This window comes from Asparagus officinalis, chromosome 3 (assembly GCF_001876935.1).
Source record: "Asparagus officinalis chromosome 3, Aspof.V1, whole genome shotgun sequence".
In the NCBI taxonomy this organism is placed as follows: Eukaryota; Viridiplantae; Streptophyta; class Magnoliopsida; order Asparagales; family Asparagaceae; genus Asparagus; species Asparagus officinalis.
The window spans coordinates 5,258,928-5,286,534 of NC_033796.1; the positions used below are offsets into that span (position 1 = coordinate 5,258,928).

At 37.1% G+C, this 27,607-nt stretch overlaps 1 protein-coding gene and 1 long non-coding RNA gene across 3 annotated transcripts; both read right to left on the reverse strand.

Annotated features, from left to right (window-relative positions):
- On the reverse strand, positions 375–5,081 carry LOC109834532 (lysine-specific histone demethylase 1 homolog 1-like). The gene is made up of 3 exons (XM_020402573.1): positions 5,077–5,081; positions 3,463–4,537; positions 375–1,505 (listed from the first exon to the last, which is right to left on the reverse strand). Exons 1-3 carry the CDS (start codon positions 5,079–5,081, stop codon positions 474–476), a joined length of 2,112 nt encoding a protein of 703 aa, XP_020258162.1. The 3' UTR covers positions 375–473.
- LOC109832747 lies at positions 10,495–21,019 on the reverse strand. Of its 2 annotated transcripts, XR_002244953.1 has the most exons (4): positions 20,746–21,019; positions 12,600–12,683; positions 11,795–11,915; positions 10,495–10,741 (listed from the first exon to the last, which is right to left on the reverse strand). It is a non-coding gene; the product is annotated as an uncharacterized LOC109832747 (long non-coding RNA). The 2 variants fall into 2 exon arrangements; XR_002244952.1 differs by lacking the exon at positions 20,746–21,019 and having other exon boundaries at positions 12,600–12,779.

A 27,607-nucleotide genomic window follows, 5' to 3' on the forward strand; every position in this document is an offset into this window, starting at 1 on the left:
TATTTGGTAAAATACAAATTGCAGACATCTGCATTTTGATGCGATAGAAAAAATGAACTCAAAATCAAGGGCACAATCATTTAAAGAACTTATCATGGCATGTCAATTTACATTTCTAAATATGTTATTCAAAACAGACAGTTGACTATCCCAAACAGATGCTGTACAAGGATGCAAGTTACACAAGGACGCCTTCTAATCATAATGCATGCCTACAAACCACAGAATAGAGAAGATTATTATAAGCCATCAAGTTCTGAGGTCAGTTGACTTACCTACCAATTGAAAGAAATGTCGATTCTACCACCTTGCTGTCAATTGATAGCCTAACCTTGTGAGACAGGCTGTGGAATTACGATATCTTCTTGTAGATCTAAGGCGAAAAATATAAGCCAAATCCACAATAAAAAATGTTCATGATTGCCTAGGCTTGTAGGCAGTCCAGGATAAATTAAATCAGATATACAACTATGTTATAAATGGTTTCCATTCACAATCCCTCTTGTGTTATCAACTTCCCTTGCAGCCTTTATACGGGCTATAAGAGTCTCTCCCTGGCTTTCCAACTCGTTCCTTGCAACTAATTTTGTACCATAGCTATGATACAACATACTCAATCTATTTTCATCTCCAGATATCTCGTGAAGCTCCTTCACATGAATCCTTGAGATCAATCCATAAAGAAAAATAGAACCTGACTCTAATTTTTTCTCGTTAACCCTCACACGAACCAACGAAGTTGATTCCGGACCAAATGAAACTGGATCATGAAGCACAGAGAAGTTGCCAAAGAGCATGTCAGGACTCTGAAATAAATCATCCAAATCCCAGGTTTCCACCTGGATATTGGTTTTCTCTGTTTTCGGCGCCATAGACCTTCTACGAGCTGCTCTTGATATGTTTGCAGCCTCCCTGAATCCACTCAGTAAAGCCCCGTGCATTGTTGCTGGGTACCTTCTGTTAGTTGCCTCTCCAGCAAAGAAAACCCTTCCATCACCAACACTTTCAGCAAGAACATCATAATCATCCCCTGAAGATCCAATAGCTACATATGAGTATGACCCATACGTAAACTTATCACTTCCCCATTGAGTACAGATCACTTGAAGAGGGTTGGGAACATCAATTCCCTTAGGGGAAAATATCCCTTGCAGTACAGTCAACACCCTTTCAACATTATCCACTGGCGAGGTCTTTTCAAAGTTAATGGCAGATTCCCCAGCAACAAGAGCAACTAAAAGTGGCCCTCCAGAGACTGATGAGTAACTATAGAACAGAAAGAATTCCCCTCTTTGGCTCGAATCCTCCGTTAAATGGCCAAAGGTATCAATTTCCCCACCCCAAAAATCGTGAGAAAATAGCATCACGACCTTATTAAGCAATCCAAAACCCAATCGCTTGATTGCATCTTGCTTTTGTGGTGGGAGCTCAGGTTTGAATTTAATTGAACCCTTCTTCAGGACACCGAGGGGAACAGTTACCAGAGCCATATCACCACGAAAAACCTAACCATAGTAAAAATAAAAAAATAAGAAAAACTCCAGTTAGAAAGAGTAATTGTGATTGTACTATGCAGAATGTCATAGATAAATGTCTAAATAAATGGAAATGCAGTGGATCACTCAACACTGAGTTACCTAACAGCATCTACCCTCTATTAATTAGTGTCAAACTCTTGGAAAAGACAATTTTGAACAAGAGGACACTCAATAAAAGATAAGTTGGCATCCTCCAATTCTTCTAGACGGCTAGTCAAGGGAAAAGGTTTAGTGAAAGTATTTAAATTAAAAAGAAAAAAAAAAGACAAATTCGTTTTGTTTTCAGCCTTCTGTGTCCTAATCCAATGGTCCAACAACGTGACAAGGTGCATACATTTGTCTTGTTTCAACCTTCTTCAGTTCGTATATTTCCCAACCTTCTTCGCTTTTCTATATCCTATCTGAAAAGGCTTCTGTTGTTCTCCTTGAGTCCTGAAGTTAGTGAACAATCAAATAACTAGTGCTTAACATTTACCCACAAATGGTAAAACAAATGATGATATCATACTAACATTTTCGTTTCGATTTGTTGATAGACGTTGATTAGTGATTTTTACTACAATGAAACATTAGTTATTTACAACTTACAAGTTTGCATTATATGGTAAGCTATTCAAGTCACAAACATACTCTACTAGGTGATGAATAATTGCATTATTTAGAAAACCTACCATATTTTTTCTTTTTGTCTAGTTGCTTGAGAATTTTCGATCTTAAAACATATATAACTATTAAAATTAATTTCCCATAGTTCCAGATAATTTGATTGGTGAACATGTGTAAACTGATTTCACTACGTGATGTCTGACCATGGGCATATAAACAGATTTCATTATGTGATGTCTGAATGTAGGCATTTAACAACATCAGTGGCCAGATTATATGAAACATTCTAAAGTTCAGGTTGCTTACACTTTACGGGCTTAAGTGTACATCCTTGAAAATTTGAATTTAGTCCAAGGAATCCTTAATTATAGGGTCAATATATGGTATAAGGTTCAGACTTGGATTAAAACTTATGACCTTAATAATTTGTTTCAAGATTAATTTTCTAGTCACTTTAGTCAGTCCGAAGAAATCAACCAAGTAGGAAGTTGAATTATATTCACCAGCCCAACAACCAGGCCAAGTGTTGGTGCAGATTTGCATTATTCTGCCCAAGGGGACATGGGTAAGTATGTACCAAGAGATACTTTGCACACCAAGAGGAATTGGCTGTGAAGATGGGATTGTATTCTGTCAAACCAAAGAAATGGCATCAGCCAAGATAGTATTGAAAACGCTACAGCTATTCCGAAGAAATCAGTGTTAGGAACACTTTCCTTGGTCTACCATGAGACTGAAACTTCATTTTTGGTTTTATTTTAAAGAATTGGTGGTCCAGTCTCGAACTTAGAACTCACTTCATTTCTTAATTTGGGATGACATTGAAATTTAAGTTCAGCAGTGCATAACTGAACACATGAAGTATTCAAGTTTAGGGATTTTGTGGTTGAATCTTGAGATTGTATATTTCAAAGATACTAAAATACAAAGGCTCCCTACATGGATATTTCATTTTCGGGATACAGAGGTCCATTTTGAGAATGAATCTAATTCCAGGATAGGGATTAATGTCCTGCTTTATCTAAGAACATAAAATTTAGGACTTGAAGGTATGTTGTACTTGAAATATTATCCCATGTATTTTTTACCTTCCCTAATGAAATCGTCTAAGCATGGCATTGTAGGCAACAACTTCATGCCCGCAGGACCACAAACATCAGTTTGGTATGAGAAGTTTCATCTTCATAGATGATAACTAAAACATTCATATCCTACCATCATAATCTAAACCAAATGTATTTCTAAAAACACCTAGAACAAGAACCATGCTACATTGAACCATAAATGCAATACGAAACAAATCAAGCTTTCGATAAACCTGCCCATTTGCGCAGACCAACACACCATCACTGCCATAATGCACTCTACTAACAGTCCGACCATACAAAATAGGCACATTCTCTGCCATTGCCTTCACAAACCTCCCATTGCCTCCGGGAATAAAACAGTGATCCCCTCCCATCTCATACGGATCATCCTGATCCCAGTACGCCATTGAAAGGCTCGATAACCACGTAGCATTCGCGTACTCCAAATTCGCCAGGTGCCAGTTCAACAGCATCCTCTCCTCATCCGTCTCTGCCACTCCATGAACCTTCCTAAAAGCCTCCAACGCCTTCCCCAAAGAAACATCCACATCCTTCATCTCCTCCAAGATCGCATGTCTCAGCTTACAAACCTTCTCGAGCAACTGATTGAATGCAACCTCCACCTTTGAGTCCACCACAGGATCCACGGGCCTCCCGTTAGGTAAATATAGCGGGCATTTATCCCTAACCTTATGTAATGGAAACCCTAATTGTCTTGCAAGAACTCCGAAAGGGTTACCGTTGATTCCGGTGAGTACGCTACCACCCAAATCAGCTGCGGCATACTGGTCACCACCGGTCATCTTCTTGGTGAGTACCCGGCCACCAGGGCGGCCGCGGCCTTCCAAGACGACAACTTTGAAGTGCAGAGCTTGAAGTTGTCGAGCGGCAGCGAGGCCAGCGAGCCCCGCGCCGATTATGATCACAACGCCATTGGAAGAGATCGAGGGGGGGAGCGAAGGAGGGATGTTGTTGAGCACGCCGAAGTTAATGTAAGCGTGAGTGTGAAGGAAAGAGTAAGCGGCGGTGACGAGACGCCGATGCTCGGATCGAATCGAAGCAGCGGCCTGATCCTCGGTCAGAAAACTCGACGGGTTGCATCGAAAGAGGGAGACGATGTGATTTCTCACCGTGATGTAGTTAGACTGAGCGAGGGGTTCGATCACCGGTATCACGGAGGCCTCGATCTCCTCCTCGGTGAGGGAATCGATAGGGAAACCGACGGCGTGGGCGATTAGGGATTCGGTGTTGAGGTCGTGAAGCTGATGAGCTGCGGGGCGGGAACGAGATCGAGCGGTTGATTGGCTGCGGATGCAGGGCGATCTAGGGCTTTCTCGTTGCTAGATGATCGAAGCGGCCGGCCAGAGTTAGGCGAGGATCGGACGGATTGGAGGAGGGCGATCATTTCGGGGAATTGCTTTTCCCGCCGGCCGGCGCTTTCTGAGAGGGAGGGGTGGCACGGTCGGGCCGCGTCGGGGTCCGCGCGTCGTGGGCATGTCTGGGAGGTAGGGGCTAGATTGGGAAGGGCTCTGCCAGCAGCGAGGAGGGTAGATTGGGAATCGATTTCCACTGCGGCCGTGGGACGGCGGAGGGGTTTGGCTCCGACGAAGGAGTTTTTTTTGAGGTTCTGGTGTTGACGTACGTCTTCAGAGCGGCTTTTTTCGATGCTAGTAGATTGCACCCGCGTCGCGCGTGGTCATTAGTTTTATGGGGTAAAAAAATTATAAAATTTATTATTTATGTAAATTAATAGGGAAAAATGTGTCCAGGCTCTAAAAGCAGAAACTTCACGTGACGAGGCCCCTTGTATTTTCCCCCATATGGATAAGTCCCAAATTACACACAGCATTTGCGATGAGGCCCCGAAAAGACTTTTTTCAGAAAAGACCCAGCGGAAGTTACGATTGTGCCCCTCTGATGGGACTGAACTAGGTTAATGCGCCGCAGCCCTATTCAAGTACCCTCCCTCTCTTTCTCTCTCTTCCACCGCTTAGGAGCCTCAAAAACTCTTCATCTTTCTAATTTCTGTTCGGATTTCAACAGTTCTAGGGTTTTCGTCAGAAAAATGTCGTCCATTGAAGGATCCGTTAACGACTACGAGGTCGTTCAACGAGACGAGTCGATGGGCAAAGACGGTTCATCTGTGGTTGGTAGTGCGGAGGAAGCTACTCTAACCCGTATGGAAATGCAAAAGCAGGCAATAAAATGGCCAGCCCGGAAAAGAAGAACGGCATTGGCTCGTCGTACCAACGAACCCAAAAAAAAACAGTAAGTGCTATGTTTTCCAGTATTTGGGAACTCGACCTAATTTTTCCTAATTTCAGTTCATCTTAAATAATGCTAGGTTTTACCACGATATTGTTAGTTCTAGTCTGAGTCCACATGAGTTTTAGTTTGAGTCCAATGTTAGTTCTAGTTTGAGTCCAATGTTAGTTCTATAACAGTACGCGTTAGTTCTATTATATTCTCGTTAGTGTTAGGTCTAATATGAGTTCATAGGTCTTATTGAACTTACAAATTCGAAATCTTTTTGCAGGGAAAAAGTTGCTCTTACAGGTGCGGTCATATCACTAAGGTTAACCGCCAATATCGGGGCCTATTGGGAATTCATGAAGTGAATTGCCCCGAAGATTCGTCAGTGGCATATGGATGCACGTATATTAGTCCTAACTTAGGTCATGTTAGTTCTACCTGGGCTCATGATGGTTCTAACATAGTTTATGTTTGTTCTAATTAATGTCTTAGTCCTAATTTATACCATGTTAGTTCTAGCTGTACCCATAGTTTACTCTCTTTGGTGTAGTCTAGTATTATTCTAAATGCTAAATATATTTGCTACAGCTTTGGTACTACGAGATGACCGGCATAAAGAAATTTGCCCTCGTAGACTGCTCCAGACCTTCAATGACAAATTAGGCACCAGAGGATGCGAAAGTCCCATCTATGAGGGTGGAGACAATTACGGCATAGGCTAAGTCAGCGTCAATAACTTTTGTCCATAGCCCTATTGTGGAGGTCCCTTCTCCAGGTCATGTTCATGCACTTCCCGCTGTACAGAGGGGTGAAGTTGTGTATCATAAGCGCCAGGCAAAGAGGAAGGCTATCCAGGAGGAAACTACTAAGAACTTCTCAATAGGCTACGTAAGTATCCTGTCTATCCAGGAGGAAACTACTAAGAACTTCTCAATAGGCTACGTAAGTATCCTGTTATGTTAAGTCGTATTCATTTCACACCAACTGCAAACAATACGTAAGTATCCTGTTATGTTAAGTCGTATTCATTTCACACCAACTGCAAACAATATCCTAATTATGTGTGATCCTACTTTAAATTATACAGATCATGGTAAAGCATATTGACGTTGCTTTCGACGATGAAGAGGAGATCAATGTTCTTCCCATTGAGCAGCAACTTATATTTTGGAGAAATTTTGCTAAATTTCTCAAACGACTACTAGTTGCTACAAAGCAGAATAAGAGTACATACGGTAAAGAATTCATGATGGAGATAAACAGGCTAAACAGGATAATTAAAAAATTTGAAAGACATGATGAGGTTATAGACTCGGTGGTGCTGAAGGTGAATATCAAACAGAAAATTACAAATAAAATGAGGAAGAAGTGACGGGTAGCTCAAGAGGAACAGAAGTCCAAAACAAGCAGTGTATATAAGGAATACCCCACCATGCAAGAACATGTACATAAGATTGTTGAAGAGGATGTGAAGCATCATGTTGACGACAAGGTTATAGAAGAGGAGCATGTTATTTCAGAAGGGGAGAATGTAGATAGTAAGGTTGACCTAAATGTAGATAGTTATAGAAGAGGAGCATGTTATTTCAGAAGGGGAGAATGTAGATAGTAAGGTTGACCTAAATGTAGATAGTAAGGTTGAGGATAGTGTAGATCTCGAGGTTGGAGAATGTAGATAGTAAGGTTGACCTAAATGTAGATAGTAAGGTTGAGGATAGTGTAGATCTCGAGGTTGAACATGTAGATAAGGAAGATGAGCATATTGAACATGAAAATTTTATTGTAGATAACAAAGGTTTTGATGAGGATCCTACTGATGGTGTAGATAAGGAGGAGGATATCGTAGATAAGGAGGAGGAGAATCCAGATAAGTGTGAGGAGCATGTTGATAGAGAAGGGGAGAATGTAGATAGTATGGTTGACGCGAATGTAGATAGTAAGGCTGAGGATAATGTATACATGGAGGAGGAACATGTGGATAGGGAAGAGGATCATGTTGAACATGAAAAAGTTATTGTAGATAACAAAGGTGCAGATAACAGTCAAGTTCTAGGCAAAGTTGTAGAGGGGTTGGAAGCACAGGAAGAAGAGGATCTTGTGAATATTAAACATGATGTGGACAAACTTCTAGAAGTTCTAACGACCAATGTGGAAGCAAAGGGTTGCTCACAGCCAAGAAGGGTAAGCAGGAGATCTAAATGGACGAGGACCCCATATACTGGAGGAAAAAGAAAGAAAAAGGAAAAAAATTAAAGTAGAAACACTTGAAAGTCCTGAAAATGTAAAACTAGATGACAAAGTTACTCATTTTTACCCCGGTAATCAAATCCCCACTTAGGATGTGTTGAGTTTGAAACCAATGACAGATGATGAGGTAGCTCTATTGGGAGAGCTGAATAAAAAGATTCTAGACCCTATATTGTTTAACATACGCATAATAGATAGCACATGTGCTTTTGTACGTAATTTAAAGATACCATCTGTAGTAGCAGCCAGACTCGACAAAGCTCAAATCGATAGGCTAACCAAATTTTGCTCTCAGAAGATTCAAAGGTAAGTTTCAGTTGACTATTTATATGCTAATTCGTCACATATTAGTCCTAATTCATGTTAGTTCTAATTTTCAGGAGATATAATGTTATAGTAACATCCAACAACAGTATTAACAAAGAAGAGTTGTTATATTTACTTCGTGGTGGCCGGCTTGACGACAAGATTAGATTATACATGCTTAATAATTGAAAAAGTCTTGTTTAAATTGAATTTTAATGTTTCATAACATTTACAGATGGAAGAAGCAGTATTGGACATGCTTAACCAAGTGGCATATGACAAAGGATATGGAGTCGTATCAGTGTTCTTTCTTGTAAGAACATGCTATTTCTAAATTCACCCTGTTAGTTTTGATTGAAATGCATGTTAGTTCTTGTTGGATCCATGCTAGTTATACCATGAGTCACGTTATTAGTTCTTGTTGGATCCATGCTAGTTATACCATGAGTCACGTTAGTTCTAGTTGGCGTCAAGTTAGACTTACCATAAGTCATGTTAGTTCTAGCGCAGTTCGTGACAGTTCTAGTTTATATCGTGTTAGTTCTAATCTGTACCATGTTAGTTCTAGCGCAAAATAAATACATAATAAGGCAATTAGTTTAAATCAAATGAGACCATCACATTAAGCACAGTTAAAAAACCCCATTAATCATCAAGTTTCAGCTTTATTTTGGTATTTTAACCCTTATTTCCAATATAATTTTAACCCATTTATAATAACAGAAGATACTGGATTGTTTTCTTGAACACTATGAAATCTTTATTTACTATCAATTGCTGAGTAAAAATTTTATAAGAATCAAAAGGCTTCTGGATGAGAGATTGCTCCATGAATTATTCAATTGCTTGTGGAAGTGATCAGTGGCTATTGTTGAAGTTTAAATGTACTTGTATATCAACTCTAATGTTATTAACATCATTAAATTTCACATTGTAAAATAAGGGAAATTAAAGAATGTCCCCTGTAAGATCGCTGCAACGTCACAATAATACACTAGAGGGGGGATGAATAGTGTAATAAAAAATAATGCAGAATTTAAATTGTTTACAACACAATATACAAAGTATGGAAAGATCAAACCAATTTTGCTGCAAACATTCACAAGAACAATCGCAAACACAAAGATATATATTGATTCGGTCCTCCAGACCTAAATCCAATCCCCAAGCCTGTCTCCGTTTGAGATTTTCCTTTATTATTAACCTTGCTCCCCGCAAGAATTGAAACCATACAATGTGGACAACTCCCTGTTACCACTTGTACATCAATCTCATTCTCAAAGAGATTCCTTGTAGAAGAAAGTGAAAAAAAAAAACAAATCCCTATAAGCCTTGAGTGGATGTGACGGTGATTTGTAATTGGCTATGGGATGTAATCTGATCTAGAATTGAAGTAGTAGAAAGATCAGAACCTATTCAAGAACGCCAAGTTGTTGATCAAAAACTTTTTCAATAAAATCACTTGTAATTTCAAAACTTGTCTATATGATCATCCCTCATGAATTGCAGGTATTAAGACCTATTATAGCCTCAAAATCTTTCAAATTTAAACCTTATTAACGTTTTAAAACGGCTATAAAACGATCACTTATTCAAAATATCAAACAGCTGTAAACTGCCTGTCTAGTCGACTAGGTCCTCTATTAGTCGACTAGGTTTGAATATTAGTCGACTAACCATCTATATAGTCGACTAATTGACCTGTAACAGAAAGATTCAAAGTTTCTGGAAAGCTGAATCTAGTCGACTAGGTGTTCCATTAGTCGACTAATAATATATCACTAGAACAAAATACAGCATTACCGATGAAACAAAAACATCAGCAAAAATTTAAAAAACGTCGTGAAAAATCTTTCTCTACGCAAAATGAAATGTCGCTAACGCGTCACAAAAAGTGCGTTAAGGAAAATATTTGGTGACGCAAACACACTGCGTCGGTAAAAGTCAACACTTTTGGCGACGCTTCATGCGTCAGAAAAAATACATCTTTTAGAGACACATAATATTTTGCGTCGGCAAAAGTATGCAGAATTTTTTCATATGCAAAAGTGCGTCGGCAAAACTTGTACTTTTGGCGACACATGCAGCGTCGGCAAAAGCCAATGCGTCGGCAAAAGTGTAGCTTCGCAAAACTGTTCGTCACTAAAAGTTATACTTTTGACGACGCAAGTTAGCGTCAACAAAAGTGTAGCTTTTAGCGACGCAAAATGAATCGTCGCTAAAAACTATATCTTTGGCGATGCAAGATAGCCTTGTTAAAAGTATAATTTTTAGCAACGCATAATTATGCGTCGGTAAAAAGTATACTTTTGTCGACACTAATTTGCATCGCCAAAAGTAATATCTTTTCTGTCAACTACAAGCCTACACTGAACCTGAACATCCATAAAAAATTTGCTCTCATTCACATCAACAAAGAAATCAAACATCAAATTATACTCCAAACAAGTTGCATATTATGATAAACAAAGAATTTGCTCCCATTGCAAAATAGTTGCATTCATTTCCATTTCCAAGTCAACACTAAAGGTTTGTTTAAATATTCCAGTTTGCTTGTAATCCATGAAGAAAAAAAGAAACACAATGGAAAGATAGGAAAATGTGAAAGAAAAGAAAGAAGAGAACAATAGTTTAAATATTCCAGTTTGCTTGTAACCTCATGACAAGTTGCTCTCTGCTTCCAAAATTATCAAATCCAAGTTCCTGCATAACAAGAATAAAGCAGCATCAAATTTTTTTAAAATTAATTGAGAAAGGCTACACATTCTATAAAAAGTTTTAGGTGTACATATATCATATTCATTAAACCAAAAATATACACATGACAAAAATAAATTTGTGCAACTTTTGTGAATTGTGCATTTCTTTGTATTTAGAACTTCCGATTTGCAAATCATAAATCATATATGGTTTGATGAGATAATTTAGAATCCTATTGATTGTATTCTAGTTTTTTTTTTGCTGATGATTGTATTCTAGTTAATATACATGATCACATCCTTTTTTCAATATGTTGTCTGCCCCTATTTTTGTTTGCTTAGCCCACATCTGACTCCATGTCACTCACCTAATTAACTGTGATCCTATCACTCCTTTACCCTGTGTGATTACAGGTCGATTCAATTTCTGGGCATTATTTGGGATTTGCATGGGCTTGGCTACTTGTAGCTACAAGTATAGCCTTACAGGATACATAAACCAAATTGACAATATATATGTGCGTGCGCATCGTGTGTGTGAATATGTGTATGGTCTGGAAAAACAGGTATGAGCTTATGAAGTGGCTACTCATTTGCAGTGTGTGGAAACAAGACATGATAATGGTGAGGCCTACTATGCTTGTCACATCGGGAAATGTGAACCTCGCCACTCATACCTCTTGGTAGCACATTTGTGCAAATGACGTCGCAACTCATATTCACTATCCCCCTCTATACATACCAACATGCATATAAGCATAGACATGATCATATACATATGTGTCATGCACATGACATACGCATGTATCCGCTGCACGTACATTTGTGATGGATGTATCGTTGGGATCAGGCAAACAGTGATGATTTCTATTTTATAAGAAATTTCTAGGAACTACATTGCCATATTAATAGGTAAAAATAAGATACATAGAACAACACTTGTTTAGAGTGATTTAATTGAAAAACCCTCATATCATCCAGCCAGTAACAAAAGATGTGAATAGATGCTTGCTTAGGGCAAACAAAAGATGTGAATAGATGGATGCTTAGGGCAAACCTGACTGAATCGAGCTTATAGCACCATCACTGACATATGCTTCTTTCAGATGTACTCTAATTGAGGAAGGAAGTGGATGCAAATCCTCAATCCACCGAATCATTAGTTAACACCAGATGACCTGAAAGAAGAAACTCGACTTAACTATGTTGAGGATTATGTTAACATAGACTTAAGCTGATCTAGAATACTGGTCAACTTTTCACCTTATGATGGTCTCATATCTTAGCTGATTCACATATCTTGTTAACAATTTCACAATAATCCTGTAGTAACCCAACTAATTAATGCCTTAAAAACTTGATTTATAATTTTTATGACAGATTAAAGAACTAATTAGGGGTAATTTTGGGATTTCACCCTAACTCTTATGTAGTTGCCACGTTAATGATTTCGTGGCTAAATTTCTTTCGTTTGTTTGGCCGGCACCTCTTAACAGGAGAATAAAAACAGAGAAAAACAGAGAAAATCAAAGAAAAATCACAGAAAAAAAAAATACAACACAGAGAAATATCACCTCACCTTCTTCAACCCAAACCTCTGAGAACCCAAATTAAAATTGTGAAAAGAAATAAAAGAAGAAGAAGAGGAAGAAGACAGTGAGAGGAAAACAGAGGATTTCATCTAATATCCAAGTAAACAAAGGTATAAACCCTTCCCTTTTGTTGATTTCTTGTTTTAGAAGAGTAAAATTGTTATGAATATGAAATAAAAGAATCTAGGGTTTCAAAAGGAATTTTATTATGTATTTAGGAATACATGAAACAAATTAGAAAAATAAAAGAAAAGAAAGGAGATAACTAACCCTAGATCCGGCAAGGTCTCGTCGTCGGCCGTTCGTGGTTGTCGTCGGCTGTTCTTGGTCACCGACGGGTTCATCGTCGCCATCCTGCAGCTATGGCGAGACAAGGAGAGGAAGGAGGAGAGAAAGAGAGAGAGAGAGAGAGAGAGAGAGAAAGAAAGAGAGAGAGGGGAGAAGAAAACCGGAAAAAAAAAAGAAGAAAAAAAAAAGAGAAGCAGCAGCAACAGAAGAGAGAGAGGGGAGAAGAAAACCGGAAAAAAAAAAGAAGAAAAAAAAAAGAGAAGCAGCAGCAACAGAAAGGAACGAAGAAAGGAGAGTGAGGAAGATGATCAGTTGGGTAATATTAAAGGAATGAATTTTACAAAAAGACCCTTAGTTATTTTGACCTTGTTTATAAAGCCCTCTTGAGTGGAGAATAGAGTTTTGTGACCTAAAAAATTCATTCCAAGTCCCTAGAAGCCACAAAAATTTTGTAAGTAACCCTAACAGAGGAAGCTAAAATCTTATATGAACAGAATAATTTCATATAGACCCCTATCAATTACTCTATTTCCAAACAAGTCCAATTTGAAGAGTAAAAGATATTATTAGGCTCTAGTTATGAATTGAATTACCTATAATATATGTTTGTCCTGAATTAATAATTAGTCCTATATCTTACATTATAGGTTCTGGTTGATATTCGAGAGACTTATATTTGGAGAAAGTCGTGACCACTAGAGGTGAGTTCATTTCTCACTAGTATTTTTATAATATGAAATTGCATGAGTTTTATATTTGATTTATCTTGTGATAAAAATAAATAAATAAATAATATGTCTTTTCATGTATATAAAGATTTGACCTATTTCGGTTGTGGTCTATCCTATAATACGATGTTAGCCTCGTACAATATATGAAAAGCTAATTTGATCTTTATGTAAAAAGTGAAAAATAACTTTGGCTCTCGTGCAATTTTCAAATAATTGTGGACTTTGTTATATCTGAAAGTTTTTGATGAAATATTGAAACGTATTTCAACAGTTTAACGGATTCAAAGATTTTCCGTGGTTTAGTATTTGATAAAAGGAAAAGTAAATATTCGTAAACTGTTTTAACAGAAATGAGAAGTTTTACCTTGTCAATTTCATCTGAAATATCTGCAAATTCTGATATGCAAAGTATTTCTCATTTGACATGTGATCTTGATGTTTTCAAACCCTCAAATAGTCCACTATGGATTGGTTCTGCCTGCCATATGGTGAATGCACCTTTATTTGGCCCTTCTGTATTTTGGCCTTGGCCCTTCTGTATTGGCCCTTCTGAAATCTGTTCTGGCCCCTCTGTATTTGGCCAGTAGCCTATGGCAGTGTTAGGTGCATTCGGTTCCCGGGAATTATCTGTTATCTGATGCGGTTTACGCATTCCCTTGCTACTGGGCTAAAATTCGTAGCCTTAGTGTGACCTATGGGGTGACTTTTACGTTCATGAAATAACTCATCGAGAAATAAGATTCTGATAATTTGACTGTGAAATTGAGAAAACAACAATTCTCTGATTTTGCCCAAATTAGTAGTTCTTTTCTTCTTAATGTTACCTTGATTCAAAAGGATTTGATTTCAAGAAATTTCACAGTTTATTCAGTTGCATATAAGAAAGAAAATATAATTGTTGTATTCTTTCTTAAAAATGACAATATTACGATATTTGGATCGTATTCTGCTATCTGTGAATTTCTCATGCAAAACTTAAAATTTGTAAATTTCTGAGAATTATTCTTATTACTATTTTGTTAGTTATCTAGGAACTCTAGTGGGAAATGTTCTCACTGAGCGCTAGCTCATTCCGTTGTTTTTAATTTTTTTCAGATCCGACGCAGATCCGGCGTAGCTTCCTATTAGCCGACTTGTGGTTTGAGCTTTTGGCAGAGAGGCGTTATATGGGGAGCCTCTTCTTGTTGATGTTACCTTCAGCGTATTTTATTTTGTTTTGTAAAAATACTTATAGCGGTGAGCTTGTGGGCTGTAAGTACCGATCATATATATATAGTTGCTCTGATTTCTATCATCAGCAGGTTTATAAATATTTTGGAATAAACTATGTGATATGAATTGCCAGGCTTGACTCGTGCATAAGACTTGTCTTGTGCACGGGTCGCTGCTGTGCTGCAGATTTCGGGGCGTGACAGTAAGGTGGTATCAGAGCTTAGGTTTCGACGTTAGAAACCTTGTAGGGCACGCTATCATAGAGTATATGCGCTAGATGAGTGTTAGCGTATGGATCAATTATGTGATATATATGTCTGTATACATACGTATATATATATATGTATGCATATAAATATTTTATAGTAAAACCTTTTAGGGTTATTAAGGAATACTTAGATGTTTATGTTATTTCACTTTGTCCTCTTTCTTCAGTAAGCTGATGGATGGTTCCCCTTTTGTAGGATGGCGGGAACCAATTCATCTTCCAGTTCGTCAGCTACCCTGTCCAGCCCTATGATTTCCATAGATAGCTCGTGGGAACCTAGCCTGAGAGACTGGGGATACACTTCCGATGAAACTGATCCGAATGTGATAATGACTAATCATATGACCCCAGACTCACCAGAGGTTGAACCAGTAGAAGTTGTTATGATAGATTCATCTGAGTCTGAGCTTGAACATGCTGACGATGAGGATCTCGTGGTAGAAGTTGTTCCAATTGAGTCATCACCTTCAGAAATTATTCTTCTTCAGGGAAATAGAGCATAACTGTTAGGGCAATTTTGTAATATCAGTATATGGGTTTTTATAGTTACTCTTTTGGTTTATGTAGGACATTTTGGTAGAAAATATGTATATATAAACCCATATACTCAGATATGTGTATGAACTAAAAAAAGTTAAATATTAATAATATACTTTTGGTTTGTAAATACTGATTTGTGTTATTATGTTGAGTAATGATTGAGTTCCTAATTACTTAAATTGCATATATGTGACTGACTTAGGAATTTTCCTTGTATAATAGTTGACTGAAATATTTTATTATTTATAGGAAGATATGACTCCAGGTAATGAGCAAACCCCTCTTAACGGAGATAGGGATCTAAATCAGACAATAGATGAGATCTAGAATTTCTCGTGCATCCACTTCCGGGAACCCAATAGATAACAATGCGTTGATGGATCTGCTGCAAGCGGTGACAACTGTAGTCACCAGACAACAAGATCAAATTGATCGTAATCAGACGAATGGTCAAAATGAGGAGCACCCAAAATTAAGAAGTGGCATGGGAGAATTCAAGAAACTATCTCCACCCAGTTTTGAGGGAACGGCTGATCCCATGATTGCTGAGCATTGGATCACAGAAATGGAGAAGGTCTTCACATACATGAAATGCCCTGAAGAGGAGAAGGTTGATTATGCAGTATACATGTTAAAAGACCGCGCTTACGGGTGGTGGCAAATGCAGGTCAGGACATTGGGTGAGAAGGCATACAAGTTATCATGGGAGGAGTTTAAAAAGATTTTTTATGAAAAATATTTTCCTTCAACTGTTCGCAAACAAAAAGAGCAGGAGTTTCGAAATTTGGAGCAAGGTGATAAGACAGTAGCTGAATATGAAGAAGAGTTCACTTATCTATCAAAATTTGCCATTCACTTGTTGGGTAATGAGGAAGATAGAGCTCGTCGCTTCGAGGAAGGGCTTCGACCGGACATTCGGAAGACGGTCAGTGCATTTGAACTCCCTACATATGGAGAAGTGCTAAAGAAGGCCTTGTTAATTGAGAAAAATGAAATTGATACAAAGCCAAAGAATGAGACGAGCAACTCCTACCCAAAGAAGCGGTTCTGGCAGGATAATCGCGGAGGAAAGAACAAGAATTGGAGAAACAAGAAGCAAAATTTTGGACGCAGAGAGGAGCAATTTCCAAATCAGAAAACTTTGAGATGTGATGTTTGTCATAAACTTGGGCATGAAGCGAAAAGTTGTTGGAGAAATACTGGGGCTTGCTTGAGATGTGGTCAAAAAGATCACAAGATAGCAAATTGTCCCCTACAACAACCATCTCGGAATACTTTCCAGACTGGCCAGTCCAGTGGTGGGAATCGGTATCCTCAAGCCAAGGCCCGAGTTTATTCTTTGACTGAGAAGGAAGCAGAAGCAAACAAGGATGTGGTGACAGGTACGCTAACTTTTGCATCAGTTCCTGCTCGAGTACTATTTGATTCTGGTGCATCGCATTCCTTTATTGCTGCACAGTTTGTTAAGAGAAACAAATTTCCATGTGATACCCTACAACAAGAATTGCTTGTTAATACACCTGGAGGTAGCATATTAGTATCAAATCAAGGCTGTAGGGGTAAAATTTATATTCTCGACAAAGAACTCCCCGTAGAATTAATGATGCTAGAAATGCATGATTTCGATATCATATTGGGGATGGATTGGTTATCCTTAAATCATGCTTCTATTTTATGTCGAGAAAAGAAAGTAGTATTCAAATTTCCTGGCCAACCCGAATTTTGTTTTGAGGGCGGCAAGTGTCAAGAACCCTTAAAAATTATCTCAGCCCTTAAAGCATATCGAGCGCTGAGGAGTGGATGTATGGGTTATTTGGCTTCAATTGAGATGGTTGATGATGGAAAACCAAGCTTGGAAGAAATACCAATTGTCCGAGAATTTCCAGAAGTATTTCCAGATGAACTTCCAGGGATGCCCCCAGATAGAGAAATTGAATTTTCAATTGACCTAGTACCTGGTACGAGTCCTATTTCTAAGGCTCCTTATCGAATGGCACCTGCTGAATTGAGAGAACTCAAAATACAACTGCAAGAACTTTTAGATAAAGGCTTCATTCGGCCGAGTGTGTCACCCTGGGGTGCACCAGTGTTATTTGTAAAGAAGAAAGATGGAAGTATGAGATTGTGTATTGACTTCCGTGAGTTGAATAAAGTAACCATTCGGAACAAGTACCCATTACCGAGAATTGATGATCTATTTGATCAATTACAAGGAGCTCAGGTATTTTCAAAGATTGATCTCCGTTCTGGTTACTATCAATTAAAGATTAAGTCGGAAGATGTGCCAAAGACTGCATTTCGAACCCGATATGGTCATTATGAATTTTTAGTTTTACCATTCGGGCTCACAAATGCACCTGCAGCATTTATGGATCTTATGAACAGAATATTTAAACCTTTCTTAGATCAGTTTGTTGTGGTATTTATTGATGATATTCTGATATACTCAAGAAGTAAAGAAGAACATGAAGAACACTTGAGGCAGGTGTTACACACATTAAAAAGAGAACAATTGTATGCGAAACTTAAGAAATGTGAATTCTGGTTGAAGGAAGTAGCATGTCTTGGGCATGTAATCTCTAAGGAAGGGATTTCTGTGGACCCTGAAAAGGTAAAAGCCATTGTTAAATGGGACAGACCGACTACGGTGACGGAGATACGTAGCTTTCTTGGTATGGCTGGCTACTATAGAAAATTTGTGGAAGGATTCTCTCGTATTGCTTCACCTCTAACTCGTCTTACTCAGAAGGGAGTTAAATTTATTTGGTCAGATGAATGTGAGAAAAGCTTTCAAGAGCTAAAAAGTCGATTAGTGTCTGCTCCAATACTTGCATTACCTAGTGGAGACACAGGCTTTGCTATTTATAGTGATGCATCTAGAAGAGGATTGGGATGTGTACTTATGCAAAATGGAAAAGTCATAGCATATGCTTCAAGGCAGTTAAAGCCTTATGAACAAAACTATCCCACTCATGATCTTGAGTTAGCGGCGGTAGTATTTGCTCTCAAAATTTGGAGACATTATTTATATGGAGTACATTGTGATATATATACTGACCACAAGAGTTTGAAATATATATTTACCCAGAAGGAGTTGAATTTAAGGCAAAGAAGATGGTTGGAGCTTCTGAAAAATTATGATATGACCATCCATTATCACCCTGGCAAGGCAAATGTTGTTGCTGATGCCTTGAGCCGCAAGAATTCATGCAATTTAGCATGCTTAATTACCTCTCAAAGAAAAATATTGGAGGAGTTGGATCGTACTGGAATTGAAATTAGAATCCACCAAATTGGAGTTAAATTAGCAAATATGGTAATACAACCCTCTTTGCTAGATGAAATTAAAGCAAACCAGCAGAATGATCCTCAACTGTTGAAGATAAAGAAAGATGTAGAAGAAGGCACTCGAGGAGAATTTAAGATACATAAAGATGGATCATTGAGGTTTGGAACTAGAGTTTGTGTGCCTAACATACCAGAGATAAAGAAAAAGATTCTAAAAGAGGCACATCACTCTCTGTATACTATGCATCCTGGATCAACAAAAATATATAAAGACCTGAAGGAAATATATTGGTGGAATAATATGAAGAAGGAAATTGCCACCTATGTTGCAGAATGTTTCACTTGCCAACAAGTAAAGGCTGAGCACCAAAGACCAGCTGGATTAGTCCATAACTTGGACATACCAATGTGAAAATGGGAAAAGATCACCATGGATTTTGTCACTGGCCTTCCAAAATCTTTGAGAAAGAATGATGCAATATGGGTGATTGTTGATCGGTTGACAAAGTCAGCACACTTTTTACCTATCAATATGAAATTCTCATTAGAAAAGCTGACTAAGATGTACATTAATGAGATAGTAAGGTTGCATGGTATACCAATATCAATAGTTTCTGACGGAGATCCTCGGTTCACATCAGAATACTGGAAAAGTGTGCACAGAGCTCTGCAGACCAAACTAAATTTCAGCTCAGCTTATCATCCACAAACAGATGGCCAATCAGAACGGACAATTCAAACACTAGAAGATATGTTGAGATGTTGTGTTCTGGAGATGAAAGGATCGTGGGAAGATTATCTGCCTTTGGCTGAGTTTGCATATAATAATAGCTACCAAGCTAGCATTCAGATGGCACCATATGAACTTCTTTATGGAAGGAAGTGTAGGTCTCCTATTCATTGGGATGATATTGGAGAAAGAAAACTTCTTGCACCAGAGTGGGTACAGCAAGCAATTGATAAAATTCACTTAGTTCGAGAACGTCTTCGCACGGCACAAAGTCGTCAGAAGAGTTATGCTGATCAAAGAAGAAGGGAATTAGAATTTCAAGTAGGCGATCATGTTTTCTTAAAGGTTTCGCCTACCCGAGGAGTGAAAAGATTTGGAATCCAAGGGAAGTTAAGTCCGAGATTCATTGGTCCTTTTGAAATTCTAGAGCGTATTGGTCCAGTGGCGTACAGACTAGCATTACCACCAGCCCTGTCTGGAGTACACGATGTATTTCACATATCAATGCTTCGGAAGTTCATCCGAGATCCAAATGAGATCGTTGAGTTATCTCCAGTGGAGCTTAAGCCAGATTTGACCTATGAGGAAAAACCAGAACGTATTGTGGATTTTAAAAAACAAGTACTCCGACACCGAATAATCAAATATGTGAAAGTTCAGTGGAAGAATCACTCTGAAAGAGAAGCTACCTGGGAGACGGAAGATTCTATGCGAGAGAGATATCCAGAGCTCTTCGAGATATAGGTATGTTAAGTTTCGAGGACGAAACTTTTTATTAGGAGGGAAGAGTGTAGTAACCCAGATATTAAAAACTTGATTTATAATTTTTATGACAGATTAAAGAACTAATTAGGGGTAATTTTGGGATTTCACCCTAACTCTTATGTAGTTGCCACGTTAATGATTTCGTGGCTAAATTTCTTTCGTTTGTTTGGCCGGCACCTCTTAACAGGAGAATAAAAACAGAGAAAAACAGAGAAAATCAAAGAAAAATCACAGAAAAAAAAAATACAACACAGAGAAATATCACCTCACCTTCTTCAACCCAAACCTCTGAGAACCCAAATTAAAATTGTGAAAAGAAATAAAAGAAGAAGAAGAAGAGGAAGAAGACAGTGAACAAGAAAACAGAGGATTTCATCTAATTTTCAAGTGACCCAAAGGTATAAACTCTTTTCTATGTTAATTTCTTGTTTTAGAAGAGTAAAGTGTCCTTTTGTTGATTTCTTGTTTTAGAAGAGTAAAATTGTTATGAATATGAAATAAAAGAATCTAGGGTTTCAAAAGGAATTTTATTATGTATTTAGGAATACATGAAACAAATTAGAAAAATAAAAGAAAAGAAAGGAGATAACTAACCCTAGATCCGGCAAGGTCTCGTCGTCGGCCGTTCGTGGTTGTCGTCGGCTGTTCTTGGTCACCGACGGGTTCATCGTCGCCATCCTGCAGCCATGGCGAGACAGGGAGAGGAAGGAGGAGAGAAAGAGAAAGAAAGAGAGAGAGGGGAGAAGAAAACCGGAAAAAAAAAGAAAAAGGAAAAAAAAAAAGAGAGAAGCAGCAGCAGCAGAAAGGAACGAAGAAAGGAGAATGAGGAAGATGATCAGTTGGGTAATATTAAAGGAATGAATTTTACAAAAAGACCCTTAGTTATTTTGACCTTGCTTATAAAGCCCTCTTGAGTGGAGAATAGAGTTTTGTGACCTAAAAAATTCATTCTAAGTCCCTAGAAGCCACAAAAATTTTGTAAGTAACCCTAACAGAGAAAGCTAAAATCATATATGAATAGAGTAATTACATATAAACCCCTGTCTTATCATAAATTGCTAGAAAGTCCAAAAGCTAGTATATGAGAGTTATAAAATTTGATAAATTGCTAAAATTAACAATAAACTCATATATACTGTAGAATTTAATCCTTATTGATTATATTTGAATTTATTAGACTCTAGATTATGAATTGATTTACCTATAATATATGTTTGTTCTGAATTAATAATTAGTCATATATCTTACATTATAGGTTCTGGTTGATATTCGGGAGACTAATATTTTGAGAAAGTCGTGACCACTAGAGGTGAGTTCATTTCTCACTAGTATTTTATAATATGAAATTGCATGAGTTTTATATCTGATTTATCTTGTGATAAAAGTAAATAAATAAATAATATGTCTTTTCATGTATATAAAGATTTGACCTATTTCTGTTGTGGTCTATCCTATAATACGATGTTAGCCTCGTACCATATATCAAAAGCTAATTTGATCTTTATGTAAAATATGAAAAATAACTTTGGCTCTCGTGCAATTTTCAAATAATTGTGGACTATAAAGATTTGACCTATTTCTGTTGTGGTCTATCCTATAATACTATGTTAACCTCGCACAATATATGAAAAGCTAATTTGATCTGTATATAAAATATGAAAAATAAATTTGGCTCTCATGCAATTTTCAAATAATCGTGGACATTGTTTTATCTTAATAATTTGATGAGGTATTTGGAACGTATTTCAACAGTTTAACGGATTCAAAGACTCTTTGTGACTTAGTATCTGATAAAGGAAAAATCTGTAAACTGTTTTAACAGAAATGAGGAGCTTTACCTTGTCAATTTCATTTGAAATATCTGCAAATTCTGTATGCAAAGTATTTATCATTTGATATGTGATCTCGATGTTTTCAAACCCTCAAATAGTCCACTATGAATTAGTTCTGCCTGCCATATGGTGAATGCACCTTTATTTGGCCCTTCTGTATTTGGCCTTGGCCCTTCTGTATTGGCCCTTCTGAAATCTGTTCTGGCCCCTCTGTATTTGGCCAGTAGCCTATGGCAGTGTTAGGTGCATTCGGTTCCCGGGAATTATCTGTTATCTGATGCGGTTACGCATTCCCTTGCTACTGGGCTAAAATTCGTAGCCTTAGTGTGACCTATGGGGTGACTTTTATGTTCTTGAAATAACTCATCGAGAAATAAGATTCTGATAAATTGACTGTGGAATTAAGAAAACAACAATTCTCTGATTTTGCCCAAATTAGTAGTTCTTTTCTTCTTAATGTTTACCTTGATAAAAAAAAAGAGTTTGATTTCAAGAAATTTCACAATTTATTCGGTTGCACATGAGAAAGAAAATATAATTGTTGTATTCTTTCTTAAAAATGACAATATTACGATATTTGGATCGTAGTTTATTATCTTTGAATTTCTCATGCAAATTTTGCAATTTCGTTATTTATGAGAATTATTCTTGTTACTAATTTATTAGTTATCTAGGAACTCTAGTGGGAAATGTTCTCACTGAGCGCTAGCTCATTCCGTTGTTTTTAATATTTTTTTCAGATCAGGCGTAGCTTCCTACTAGCCGACTTTTAGTTTGAACTTTTGGCTGAGAGGCGTTATATGGAGGGCCTCTTCATTTTGATGTTACCTTCAGCACCATTTATTTTGTTTTGTAAAATGCTTATGACGGTGAGCTTGTGGGCTGTAAGTACCGATCATATATATAGTTGCTCTGACTTCTATCATTAGCAGGTTTATGAATATTTGAAATAAACTATGTGATATGAAGTGCCAGGCTTGACCCGTGCATAAGACTTGTCTTAGGCATTGGTCGCTGCTGTTGCGCACCCCGTATTTTATGATATTCCGCTGTAGTTTCGGGGCGTGACACCCTAATCTGTCTTGACTTTAGTTTTCAGATTTATATGTTGTGGAGATTCACTATATCGGATATCTATCGTAGCAGAATAAATGCTACAATAGGAGCCTATTATTTGATTTGTTTCTTTTCATGAATTTATCATGATCATTTGTTGATCATCTACTGTCATATGAGTGCACTAATAATGAGTGGTCTGATTTAACGAGCAATCAGTTAGAAGTTATTTTACATGACATGTCAATCTTTATTGCATGAAAGATGCTTGGAGATGAGAATAAATAGTCATTTATTGCGTTTTTGGAGAAACAATCATACATTTCTGATATTGGTTTGCTGCATGTTCGTTCGCCTTATTAGCAACTATAGGCGGAGACACTGTTGAATAAACATTTCTATATAGTTTTCACTGCACATTCTCTTATACTACTAAGGTGGACAGACTATTGTCATAAATCATATATTACTCATATGGTTCGCTGCACGTTCCGCTATTAATAGTGACAAGTTTGAAAAACTATCCAACAGGCCATCAGCCGGTGTAATCTGCCTCACTAGCTGAGTACACTAATTCAAGTATTTTTTTCTATATATAGGTTTCGCTGCATTTCAGACATGCAGATTGATGAAGTTTAGCTGGAGATGAGAGAAATTGTTTGGCTTATTGTGATTTAGAAGTTGTTTTTTGCCTTTTGTGGTGGGGATGCTTGCTGTCCTTTGGTGGCGCGCGCGCGTGCGTGCGTGTGTGTGTGCATGGAACAGCATATGGTGGGAAACATATTAGAGAACCCTGTGTATTGGTTAGGAAGGTTAAGGGGGCATGGGGCTGTCTCGGTATAATCTCCAAGTGAGAAACCGTCGCCTACTACAACAACACCCCTCCCCTCTTTGTTTGAGTCTAAATCTCTAAACTATTCAGTGAAGGACTACATTGTCGAGCTAATCCCGGCAAAATTTTAGAAACAACATATGCCTCACTATTTTAATTTTAAAGATAAGGCTTAATTACATACAAGATAGTACCAATCAACATGGGGCCTTGCTAGAATAAAAAGGTTGATGCATTTGTTGTCAGCCATATTTGGTTGCATCATTTTGGCCTGCAACAAATTGATGCAAGTCTTTATTAATTAACATATAAAAACTAACCGTCGTCATCAAATTAGCAGACTTCATATAAAAAATCGTAGCTTAATTTTAACAATTGCATATTGGCAAAAACTTTATTTGCGAATGGAGTAATTACTTGCAATAAATAATACAATCTACAACTTTGTTACCAGTGGAACATTGGATTGATGTGGAAATGCAATGTTCCTACAATAAAAAACATGATTCCATATGCACTTGAGGTTATTCTGCAGCAACTGTGCATGTAGCAGTTTTTGCATTCAACACTTTCGTTGTGATTGTACAATTTACGACATATCTCTCACCCTTAAATGTCCCTTGCTTTTTGTGATTTGGAATGCAGGCAGAATATAGAAAGTTATAGAGATGGTTTTATTATAAAGAAGCGCATGAAGCATCCATTCCCGATTCCGTGCTCGGTCGAGCATGAGCAAGAGGAAAGGGGGAGCATTCTGGATGATGGTATTTTTCTTCTAGAGAAGAAAACAAAAATCTTAACAATCCAAGTATGGAACGCGGTTTTAGTAAATTTATTTTATACAATTTTTCCTGTAATATTAAGGTATGCGCACGGGTACTATAGAGAAAGCAGCTTACCGCTAACGATTCTGTGGATCGCAGAGAGAATGAGGGTTCTTAGGCGGTTGTTAAGGAAATATCCGATGAGTCGCAAAAAACATTGACAAGCACTATATTATACATTAGAAAATGATATGAAATTTAATTTTTTGACAAAAATAATTATCTATTGTTGTAGATTCGAAATTCACTTTTTATAGAAATGAATGCGAAAGTTGTAAAAGTGTTTAAGCATTTATATTGCTTTTCATTTTAGTGAAAATTCAGAGTGATACTTGACAAAAGAAAAGTGTTTTATTATAAACTAACAACAAAATTTCTTCGGAAGAAAATCCGTTGTGGAGCTTGAAGTTTGATTTGGTTTAAGCCTCTCATATGGTATTGAATTACCGATCGTGTTAAAGTGATTTTTTGACAAATTGAAGTGGCTTCGGGCACTTATGATATGTTAGGTATATTTGTACAGTGTTGAACTTAAGTATTTATGCACATTTCCATGTTAACCTGGCTTATACTTTCGTCCTTAATGAAGCACTGAGAAAGTTCTTCATGTGTGCAATTTGATGATACTTACGACTTTTTAAAATGTTTAGTGTTCATCGTATTTGTTTCATAGATTTGTGAATATTCTTTTATTGACAATATCACAATCTATTCTGGGAAATTCTCTTTTCGAAATATATGTGTTTCTAATCCGTTGTTTTTTTAACGATAGCTTTATTTAAATTTAGGTACTGTGATCAAATTCTTAATTGTCTGATCCGCTACATGATAAGTTTTTCTTGCCCACTGATGTACACCCGTTGGTTTTCATCTTTTCAGATGAAAATTAGATAGCCTTTATTTGTATCTTAAGCTTGGAACATGAGAATGATCTTTTAGGAATATTGATGCTGACAGTTAAGTTATATGAGTCTTCGCTACTATGGCATATGTAATAAAGAGTCTTGACCGTTAGAGTGAACCTTGTTTGCTCTGAGACTCTTTATTTGTCAAATAAATTTCGTCTAAAACTCAAGTTTATTGAATATGGAAGTTGCACCGCAGGCTTAGCATGTGGCTTTGTGGCCAGTTTGCCGTTGTCATCATCTCAAAATACACTGTTCATCTTGGCGTGTGACTAACACTCCTTGCAAAATTTAAATGCTTATCTCAAGGAGTGTCCAATGAGTAAGAATCAACATCGTGTCCGCTAGTTTCACGATTTGTCAAGATACATTAATCAGGTTTGTTGAGAGTATAGCCATAACATGGACATATGTTGTTATTCATCTAGAGATATTCGTGTTTAACTTATATACTATTTGTTCTATATATATAATATTATATATATATATATATCTATAGTTATATATATATAAATAACACTTAAAGATAATCATATCTTCAGTTACGTTTCTTTTTCCCTCTTTCTTGCAATTGATCTCCATTTTATTTCTTGCATCTGTTGTCTTGCATCTACAATTGGGACCTTCAGTAACACTAGGCAAGAGAATATGCTCATGTAATTGAATTTGAGAATGCTGAAAGTGAAATTAGGGCAAACGAGTAAAGCAATGAATGTACTTCTCCAAATATAGAAAATAGCGGCGTGAAAGTGATCCCCCCCCGCACCCAACCCTCCCGAGTTTGATACAATTCAAGTCTGATTCATGATGTATTTCCTTATATCCGGGCGCAAAAAGTATTGTAACGGAGAATGAAAGAACTGAGTCACTTAAGCAATGTTATGTATTCTAGACAGTTTTTTGCTTTTGCTAATGTATGTCTTTGAAATATTTATAGACTAACTGATTTTATTGTTTTCGTTAGTTGGAGATGGAAGAACCAATGAGGCATGTTTTGACAGGAAGAATGTAGATTTTTTTTAAAAAATTAAAATTTCTATTTATTTAAGAACGCAAATGAGTGTTTGAAGGAAGACTGTAGATGTTTTTTTTAAAATTAGAAATTTTTTATTTTAAATTTATTTTTTCTTTTTTGCATTTCTTTTTTTGGTTTCGAAGTGGGTTGTGAAACTTAATTTTTTGAAGTTCCTCTTTATGCAGCATAGCCTGATTATTTTACCGGTGAAAAACAAAGAGTTCTTTTTAGTTTATGCTGAAGATCGGCTGTAGCATTGCAATTAACTTTCTCTGTTATAACCTAGCCAGTTTTTTGTTGCTTTCAGCAGTTTCGGTTAAGCATCTAGGATTCAATTATATATCCGAAAACTCATATTACTAGCATCATATGGGTTCTTTTTAATTTCAATTCTTTCAACTCCTAAAATTTCCCCCCCAAGTTATATCTGCAAGTTTCCTTGCTAGAGTCTCAAACATGTCTTTGCAGCTAATTTCTCGACATAGGATTTGCCGCTTATTCGACTGCGGCAGTGCCTGTGATGTTCACCAGTGTTGATTTATTGGCAATTTAATATTGCTGTATGAACAGCATTTTTTTTTTCAAAACAGAAGGATCATTTACAAGCAGTGATGTTTACCAGTTTGAGTATTGGCAATTTATATGCCTGTTTGAACACGTTTTGTGTATTTTCCCCTCATGAAAAGGTGCATTTACAAGCGTGGGAATGTGGTTCCTATGGCACTAAAGAAGCTGCAAGGATGCGCAACATGGAAGAGTTTACCTCTTTTGAATAAAAGCAGAATTATAGCTGTATTTGTGGCTCCTCTCGTTAAAACCGTAAAACATTTGTCTCACGGAGATAACTTCGCTTGTAGTCACCGATAAATCGGTCTTGTTCCCGAGTTAACTTTCTTCTTATACTTTCTAGAGTAACTTTCCTGATTGAGCATAAATCTGCTTTATACATCTATTTTGTTGATCTAATAACATAGCACCTAAATGTTTTTTTT

What these genes read in the sequence shown, in the direction of transcription:
- LOC109834532 (XM_020402573.1), bottom strand. An exon ending in TGGTCTGCGCAAATGGGCAG is followed by an intron (nt 1,506 to 3,462) that starts GTTTATCGAAAG and finishes TACTATGGTTAG; the next exon opens with GTTTTTCGTGGTGATATGGC.